The sequence below is a fragment of the Charadrius vociferus genome, unplaced genomic scaffold (assembly GCF_000708025.1).
Source record: "Charadrius vociferus isolate BGI_N301 unplaced genomic scaffold, ASM70802v2 scaffold280, whole genome shotgun sequence".
In the NCBI taxonomy this organism is placed as follows: Eukaryota; Metazoa; Chordata; class Aves; order Charadriiformes; family Charadriidae; genus Charadrius; species Charadrius vociferus.
In genome coordinates this window covers 1,155,919-1,165,697 of record NW_009646340.1, presented here as the reverse complement: position 1 = coordinate 1,165,697, position 9,779 = coordinate 1,155,919, and the positions used below count along the sequence as shown (strand labels likewise).

At 52.4% G+C, this 9,779-nt stretch overlaps 1 protein-coding gene across 1 annotated transcript in view; it reads left to right on the top strand.

Annotated features, from left to right (window-relative positions):
* Positions 1-9,779, top strand: part of JPH2 (junctophilin 2) — a 29,919-nt gene that overhangs the window by 18,415 nt on the left and 1,725 nt on the right. The window contains 2 exon segments of the mRNA XM_009890200.1: positions 6,045-6,163; positions 9,652-9,746. Coding sequence (XP_009888502.1) covers positions 6,045-6,163; positions 9,652-9,746 — 214 coding nt within the window.

Genomic DNA, 9,779 nt, shown 5'->3' with positions numbered 1-9,779 from the left:
CGTGTGGTCTGTCCTGGCCCGGCCGGCGCGTCGCAGCCCATGGGCTCCCGTGCAGGCTGGCACAGCCGAGCCCTGCCGGCTAGCTGCCCACCCAGTCCCGCTTGGCTTGTGGGGCAATCAGGGCAGCAGAGATTAATTGAGCAAATCTCCCGTACGCAGGGCCAGGGTGCGTAGGTTGTCGTCTTATTGAAGACAGCTGCAGATCTGTCTGCTGTAAGATTAATATCACTTTAACTGTTCTGAGGGGAAGTATCCCTTGGTGAAAGATGCAAGTGGCTCTGAGCTATTTAGAGCTGAGGATAACATTTCGGTATTTTAAAAATTCACCAAGTAATCATAAAGGCTAATGCTTGCTGAGCTCGTTAGGTGGCAGGGAGTTCTGCCAGGCCTGGGCTCCTGAAGCACTGCACAGAAAAGGATGCTTTTCTCCTGGGTGAACGGCCTGATCGTGCCCTTTCTGTGGAAGGAAGGAGAAAAGGTCTAATTTATCCAGCTAAGTAGCCTGGGCATGTACAGAGTGCCACCACTTCTGTGTAAGTGCTGGTACCATTAGTGAAAAGCCTGGAGCATCTCATCAGCTGGCAGCAGGGGAAGGGAGGCTGGAGGGCACCGATGCTCTGCAAGGTCAGGATGGCTTCTCCTTTCGGATTTCTTTTAGAGTGGTATGGAGGTGTTTCCTCTAGGAGGCAGTCTGTGTTGGTTTATGCTTGTTTCATGATGTAGATCACACCTTGCAGGTGCAGAGTCCGTAATATAAACCAGCAAAGACTCAGTCAGCCCCAGGGATGTCAGAGTCTAAACTGAGTGGGTACACGCACACGAGTGATAGAGCAGAAAGAGCAAAAGGTACAGCTGGCTCCTGGGGCAAGATGCCTGGGGGGTGGGACACACATGGGTTTGACTGTGGGCAGGGAAAGTGGCATGACAGATGGACTGAAAAGGGATATTCAGTCCCATGGGCTGGTTACAGGCAAATGAAGGTAGCAGAGCTTTGCTGGTATCTGCGTGCACATGGGGGCAGAGGGAGAGGCATGAAGGAGATGGATTGGGACTGAGCAGGAAGAAAGGGATGCTCCAACTATAGAGGTGACACCAGCCCAAAGACGGTGTGGAAAATGGAGAAGCCAGAAAGTGTCTGTCCTGGTCAGTTCATAGAATCGTAGACTGGTTTGGGTTGGAAGGGACCTTTAAAGGTCATCTAGTCCAACCCCCAACAGAGATCTGTGTTGGTCAGGTCTGTGTCCTTGCCCTTTGTGATGTGAATGCAGAAGGGACCATGTTGCCATCAGCAAAAGCACTTCTGCAGCTTTCCCTGTATCACTTCTGAGTGCTGCAAACATTCCTGCCAAGACAAACCGTTATCTTAAGTTTCTCCAGAAAGACAAAATGATTCCAGCTGGATGCTGGAGCAGGAATTTGGCTGGGGGTGGAAAAGCCAGTTTCCAGGAGAGTGGAGTTTAGCAGGTCTCCCTTTGTAGAGCTCACTGAAGAATTACATTTGCTTAGTGGCCTTTTTGGCAACTCATGATATCAAGAAAGGCAAGAAAAAGGTGTTTAGTTGGTCCTTGTTTGGGGTTTGCTGAATGAATGAGAGGAAGGAGACCCTGGAGAAGGAAGGATGGTGCTGGACAGGTCTGCCTTTCCCTTAATAAGCAAATGTGCAGTAGCTTGGGCAGAGAGCTGAGCTCTTCCCCTATTTCTAGCCACAAGGTCATCGCTGCACCTGCAGGCGCCCCAGCCCCGTCTGGTATTTGCAGTATTCTCTGTTAATTCCAATCTCATTTACAGTCTAATCCAATGTGGATGTGCAAAACCGCATAAACTGTCCAAAGAGACGGGCATGCTGGCTTGGCTTTGGGTCTCACCTGTTAGCACGGTGCTCAGCTGCGGCTCGTGTATCCACAGAGGATTTTAGTAGCAGTCAGAGGGATGACTCGGGCAGTGTTTCTGGGAGACGGCCAGGAAGGACAGGAGTGGTGCTCAGTGCTGTGCTAGTACAAAAACAATTAGAACATTAGAGCCATGCCAGAGGAGCAAATAAAACAGCAGATGCATTTAACCCTCCCTCTCCCACCCGTCCAGCCAGGGTATGAAGCAGCCACGGAGCAGCCGCTCTGTCCCAGCCAGTGCTGCCGGGAGGCAGTGGCAGCGGGGTTGGGACCGGGGCTCCAGCATTGCCCACATGCCTCCCCTCAGCTCGGCGCGGGGCTGCTGCTCCTCCTTGCAAAGAATTCACCAGAGCTATTTTTAACGGCGCTGCCTGGGGAGATGGGTCAGGGTGAAACTGGGAAGCACTCATCCCGGGCGGTACTGCCTCGCTTGGGACAGGGAGCACTGGACTTCGTTTGTAAAGGCCCCTCTCTGTGTTTCTTGCCCCTGGTTGGACACGTTTAACATTCACGATTTGTTTTCCAGCACTGCCGTGAAAAGGGGCTTTTGAATTCTGCTGCTGGGCGCTATAAAATCCTTGGGCCTCTGTTTCGGTTTCACCCCAACCTCCTCCATCTCCTGACTTTCTCGTCTGCTGGTTTTTGCATGGGCTGCTTTCTGCAGAGGTATTGGGAGCTGACAGCACAAATAGCAGTAAATAAAAAAGTGTGGCCCTGCTTCAAGTGCTGCCTGAAAAGTATCACATTTATATGCACAGTATAAAAGGCCAGCATTTTCCTCTTTGCAAAAGCTGATCTGGTTTTGGAGCAGATCTTAACCTTGGAACAAAATTTTCCTCTTATCTGTTTCATGTCTAAGGTTCAAAGACCACCTTCCTGCCTCCCTCAAACCTGCCTGAGCTTATTTTTTAACTACTGCACCTGGCAGACCCCAACCCATGGGCTGGGAGAGGCTTTTGTGCAGTGGGTTGTGTGTGATGGGCTCTCCCAGGGAGGCCAGTATTTGTCTCCTGCTTTGCAGCCGGGGCCAAGTTTTGCTCTGCGCTGAGCTCCCAGGCACTGCCAGCCATGTGGGTAAATAATAGGTTCAGAAATACTCTCGGCAAGTTCGATGTTATTGTTATGGCTGGGCCCTTTCCTCCAGGCTGTGCTTTGTCATGGTGTCACTAAAGCCTCAGTGTGGCTTTTGGGAGGGCTGTGAGCATCGCTTCGTGCCTCGGGGATGCGCAGCACAGCTGGAGGAGACATACTTAAAACTCCATGCCGTGTCTCCATAAACCAGATTTTCATCACCTGGCTGCTGCTGTAATAAGTGATCTCAGTGACAGTGGGGCCCAGTGTGGGGTGTCAGCATCCCTGTGAGGCCAGGCTGCTGGCGGGGGGAGCGCAGCGCTCTGCCTTGTGCCATGGTGTCCCTGGGACACTGGCAGAGCCAATGTGTGGTGTGCCGGAGCTGCCAGATTTGAAGCTGTGGCTGCATTGAGCTTAGTCCCCACAAATCAAACGCTTCTGGATGAATTTGCAAGCAGGGGGACAGGAGTACAGGTCAGGCGTATCCTGCAGAGCAACGGAACCGGGCAAAACTGTGCGGAATCCCAAAGACATGCCGTTCAGCATACTGTCATGGCTCTGTGCATGGAGCTTCAGAGCTGCCCCATGGCCTCCTTGGCCTTGAGCCCCTCTGTGCCCAGGAGAGCTCGTTGTAGAGCTGCAGTAGCCTTGGGGCTGTGGTGGCTCGCAGTGATGGCTCAGCTCCTCAGCAGCCACAGCATCCTCACTGCAGCCTCTGCAACCCAGGTTCCTGGCATCGCCACCTCTTCGCCTGTGGGAATTGCAGTACTCAAGCCCCACGCAGCAGCCAGATAGCATCCAGCAGCTTCTCTGGAGGAAAGGAAATCTCCGTCAGGAGATGAGTGTATTTGGGACCTGTCCTGTCACCTCTGACAGCCTGGGGCTGTTCCCTTACGTTGTCCCCAGTCGCTGGGGGAGAGCTGAGCATGTGGGAGCCACCTGCACCCATTTGATAGCACATCGGCATGAGTCTGGCTATGTCCCTACTCGCAGAGGGAGCAGATCCCACATCCAGTCCACTTCCAGACTACTTTTTTTGGAAATCACCTTTAGGAAAGCATCCACCTGCTTGCCAGGAGCTGCCTGCTGCTCTCCCAGCGGGGTCCAGCTGATGGGTTGTCTGGCTGGGAAGACCCAAAGGCTATGCTTGCCTCTGCCTTTTCAGTGAGCGGCTGAAAGGGAGAATTTTATCTCTGTATGGTGAAAACCATCCTCCGAGAGCAGGACACAGCCAGGGGTTGGAGCACATCCTGCCCGGGGAAGAGCTGGACGCTCACTTTGCAAGCTTCTTGCCGGGGCTGGCGCCGGGCAGGCTGTGTGCCCCACGCGCAGCGCGTCCAGCCAGCTCTGATCCCCCAGGCATGGAGAGCACAGAAACATCCCCCTTGGCCCCTGCCAGATTATAGTGGAATTAATCATGCTGATTATATGCTACCAAAAAAGGAGGTGCTTTCTCTGTTCAGAGCTGCCTCAGACCTCCTGCTTGTGAGCAGCAGCTTAAAATTTCTGTTTTCTGCCTCATCATGTCTTGTCTCTGGGTTTTTCAGGAGCTGTAATAGTTTTGGATAAAAGGACCAAGAATGACAGCAATCCCAGGCAGCTCAGCCTGCAGAGAAAGCAGAGAGATAACGTGTGAGTGTGGGCAGGGTGGCGAATCATGGCTCCAGCGGAGCAGGATGTCGTCCCAGGGACGTCCCAGGACACCCGCTTCTCTATCATTGGGACCTGAAAGGTGTTTTCAGCTCCCTGTCAAGTCACACTATTGACTGTATCAGTTGGGATTAGTGCCCTACGTCTAGTTCTTTCCCTGCAGCTACTCAAAATGATGTGTGTGTATGGATGTACGTGTATATATAGATCTTCTATCTTCTAAGTGTCTCGGAACAGCATTTCTATCACCTTTTCATTGCACCTGTTGGGTATTCAGACTAAAACTATTCTCGTCTGCGTACTGCATCTCAGTTTAATGGGAAGGAATTAATCCTGACTTCATGACTGACAGTCCAAAAATTCTTCTGGAGTATTTTCACTGCAGGGATGAGAACTGCATCTTTCCTCTTTTTTTGTCCTAAAGCATGACCCAGATACCAACCCGAGTCTCAAAAGGGCTCATCAGACACCGCAAGACCACATTAAATGTTGTAATTCATAGTGAATTGGTGTTTGAGGGCTGCTAACTGCTTATCTAACTGTCCACACAAAAGTATGTGGTTTTGCATGTGCAGCCAGCGTATGCTCCATTACGTGCAGCAAGGGAGATATGGGGAGCCTTGGCAAACATGATAGTGAGAGCATGGGGAAAGTGGCTCTCCGTAAGCCCCGGGTGGAACAAAGCAGCTGAATATATGGTACTTCACCATCCCTTATTTTTAAGGTGCGATTTTGCTGTTTGAAGTCAGCTCCTTCCCAGACCGCGAGCAGCTGGGCTGTAAAGCCAGTCCTGCTTTTAGTGTAAAGATCACAGGGCCCCGAGCGCAAGGCATGTGAGGAATATGACAGCTGGCCAGAGAAATAACTCCGATAGCCCTGAGGAGCAAGGAGGAGATGTGCTGGGAAGGAGTGGAGAGGACTCAGGGTTTGCCTTTCCTAGCACTAGTGAGAGCAGCCCTCTGGGCTGCAGTGAGTAAAGGAGCCCCTTGGAAAGCTGCGTTGTTTGCTGGTGTCCTGGTGTTCGGCCATCGTGTTATTATCTCCTTATGGTCCAAAGATGCCTGCGACGATGCTTTAGGCATTCCTCTGAGCTAGGTTTTCAGTGCTTCACAGCACGGTGGCAAGACTGTTTTGCAGCACCTGCTGCCTCGCTGCAACACATGAACGTGCTCGATGGTAAATACACCTGCCCTGTTCCCTTGTGTGGCTAAGCGCAACCTTCACACCTCAGCCTTAATATTCATGCCCCTTACTTGTTGAAAATCTGGTCTTTTCTCCTCGAGTGCAGGGGTTTGGGGTTGAGCGGACAGGCTCTGAGTGCTTTGTGATGCCACTTGGACTGATTTGATCTTGTTTCTGGACAGGGTCCACTGCTCAAGCTGGACTGATCTCGGCTTGGATGCTGCTGACTGTTGTCCCCTCTTCCCTCCGCAGGACAGCTCACGCCAAAGCCAAGGCTGAAAGCTCTGAGCAGGCAGCTCAGGCAGCTAACAACGAATCGGGCATAGCCAGGATGATGGCCAGGGAGCTCTCCCCGGACTTTTACCAGCCAGGTAAGACCAGAGGCATCTTCCAAGAGGGATTTTCCACTTTCCTTGGGGAGTCTGTTCAAATGCTTCATCTGCTTCATAACTCCACAAGTCTATCCTAAATCCTCTTTTGCACAAGTTCAGCCAGCCCACTGCCCTGGAAGATTTGCTGTCCTCCTTACACCGCTCTTTTACCTGTTGGAATATGTTGCCATACCCTAGAGGAAAAAAACACAGTCCCTCAACTTCCCCTCCTGTTTCTCCACACGCTGAGGCCCTCCCAGCGGCAGGCAAGGCAGGCAGCGAGCTCGGGTCTGTTTGCAGCACTCCTGTAGATATATTCCTCATGGCTTTTTCTTGGAACAGCTTTGTACATTGACTCACAGCACATACCCTGTGGGGCCCCACACCGCACCAGGGTACAACCAGACTCAGCTAATTAGGGGCTGTAATGTCCTATAAGAAAGTTGCTAAGGCAAAATACTGCTTTCCTGATTCCTTATTTATTTATTAGCATCACTGCTGATTATTTGGCCGGGAAGACACTTGGGAGGTTCCTTCTGTGAGACCGAGCACTGAGGATTAGTAGATCGGAAGTGTAATATTAGAAGCAGCATTGTGAATGCCGTTACCTTTCCCTAGACCAAGCTAGCTAGAGACATGTTCTTCCTGGGAAGCTCTTCTTTCCAGACAGGGAAGGTAATAACAGAGCAGAAAATGAGGATCCAAATGCTTACATTTTTATCCTGTTTTTCTTATTATCTGGCTTTGTTACCTGGAACAAGTGCCTTGTGGCTGCTGAGGCAGGATCACAAGGGACCATCACAGCAGCAAAACTGGGGGTAGGAGCCAAACGGTGACTCCTGCTCAGCAAAACCTGCTGCCTGCTCCTGCTCTGATTGTGGTGCCTCCAGTCTCTGGTACTACACCCCAGCACAGGGCATGCAGCGGGAAAGGGGAATGGCTCACAGCCGATGCTTGGCCAGGGAGGGTCATACTGACAGATTTGCCTAAATTCCCTGTGCTCCCACTGTGCCCCTCACGTACTAGCTGGGGAGACGCTGCGCTGGAGGGCTGCCCATTCCTCCCCACCGCCCAGCGAGGCCCATCGGAGCTGGCTTTGACCAGGGAAACACCACAGTGCCCAGGCGTGGGCATGAGCCAGCACGTGGCACTTCACTTAACGATAGCTAAACGTTGCTTGATCCTGACATAAGCCCCCCAGCTGCCACTCACCGCTCCACATTCATCCTTTGCACACTGGGGTATTTATAGCTCAGAGGCGAAGGAAACTGGAATTCCTGATGGGAGGTTTTTGACATAGAATCATAGAATAGTGACATCCAGCTGGATTATTTTTTCCACCTATGACAACTGAACAAGGCAATTGAAACGGTCTCTGCAAAATGTCTGAAGCAGCCTGGCCTCCACTCCTGGCTCCTCCGGTGCTGGATCCTCTCGCTGCTTTTATATTGGGCTTCACTTGGGTCCTGGCCTCTCTCAATGGCCTTGTAAGCTGCTGATGCATGGTTTTATTCTATGATTCTTTTAAATCTCTAAATTGCTTAAGTGCACAACAAGGGGAAATGTCTCTTCTTTCATGGCTGCGCCGTCCAGAAACAAAAGGACAAAAGTCCACCCTTGGATTCTGCTGGGTCTCGGAGCTGCTGGTGACACAGCCAGGAGAGCCTGGCAGTGTTTGGCAGCTGCATTTCCCCCTGCTGTCCCCAGGTTCGGCACAGGGCAATCCTGCTCAGCAAGCCTCACCTCTCTAACAAGTGTTTAGCCCTGGGTTTCATTTAGGGTATCAACCTTAATAGCTTAGAGGAGAGAGATGGAAGTGAAAGCCCTTGGTGAAATGTCATGCTGGGAGGTGAAGGTGGGGTGGGGTGGGGAGGTGAGGAGGATCAGAGCTATGGAGTGCCCTCCAGGCAGTTGGAGTTGTTTTGCTGTGAATTATTCAGGAGGAGAAGAAAGCAGCAGAAGAGAGCAAGGAGCCTAGAGCTGCAGGCAGCCTATTTTGAGGAGTCTGAACAACTGTTGAAATGGCTTCCAAATAATCCACTTGCAGCCAGAAATAAATGGCCCTGAATGGGTCGCTTGCTGATTGACAGGAGCGTGCAGGCAGGGCAGAGCAGCTAAAATCAGTGCTCTCTTTCTCCCCACTGCCCCCTCCGAGTGGAGGCATTGCCTGCGTGGGCAGGAGGCAGCAGCATGCAAATCACAGTGCTGATTAGAGGGAAAGAAGCACCAATCCCAATTTTCCGATCAGGCTCAAGTGTGCATCAGTCCTTGGGGTGGAGGAGGCGAGGGCGGGAACCGGGACGCAGCTCCGGATGGTGCAGCTCCAGGGTCTGTGCCATTCAGGAGCGCAGAGCAAGCCCTGTACGCACCCCTCAGCATCCTTTGGAGTCAGAAGAATGAGGCCAAAGTCACTTTCAAAAGCAGGTGCTTTGCTTTCAAAAAAGCTGGTTTGCGACCTCGCGCTGCCCATAAGGAACATGCTCTTCTTGTTCTCACTTGCTATGAGCATCATGGTGACATCCAGGGACCCCTCTCCCAACACGGGTCCCAGCATGCAGAGCACTGTGCAGGACTGTTATTCCAAAAGATATTCCCAGTTGGTCAGTGGTAGATTTTGCTCAGCCAGCTGCGCAGCATGATGGGTGTCTTCGGTGTCAGTCTCTGGCTGACTTCCCCAGACCCCAGCTGGGCTGCAGTTTGCTTTGTGGACACGGCCTAGGATTAACAAGAAGTAAAGATTTAATGATAGGTGAATAATTGAAGTGAGGGCAATGTTGCTAGGAGCTGTCAAGTCACCGTGGGAGATGAGGCCAGAATGAAAGCCGAAGCCCTGAGTCACCTTGTGTGATGGTGCCAGGTGATTTTGCTGGTGTTGCAGGGATCAGTGCAGAGAGGAGGGCTGAGAAACCACCAGCCCTGCTCCGCTCATGAGAAAGGTGTTTTTCCCATTGTGATGGACGACAGGTAGATCAATAGGGGATACCTGCCTTTCTGGAGGAGACTGGGCATCCCCCCTATCACTTGTGAAGTCGCCACACTATTAGACACCAAAGAAGCCACATGGAAGAGTTTCCCAGCCATTAAAAAACCCAAAAACTTGGTTGGGAGCTGGATCCTCTTTAGCCCCAGGATAACCCACCTGCATGACCGCAAAAAGCTGGGCTGCAGATTTTCATTGTTTCTTTACCCTCATCTGGAGCTCCCTCCCTGCACCTTCGGCTCTTCCCAGCCGGACAGCACGCGGTGGGGATCAGAGCCTCTGGCTGCTCCTGGAGGAAACACCTCCTGGAAGCAGGCTCCGGTTTGGGAGCACCTCCTCTCCCAGCCTCCAGTCTGGACCCTCTCACAGTTGTCCCCAAGCCCATTGGAGTTGTGGGCACAGCTGTCCAAAGGTATGATAGTGGTACGGAGCTGGAGCGGCCTCCTGGAGGGGCTGCCATCCCTCCAGCCCCCAGGGCAGCTCCTCACACCAACCACTCTCTCCACAGGCCCCGAGTACCAGAAGCGCAAGCTGCTGCAGGAGATCATAGAGAACGCGGAGCACACCGGCAACATGGAAGAGGAGGCGCCGCGGCCTGAGGGCGCCCCGCCACCCCCCACGCCCCCCGAGAGCCCC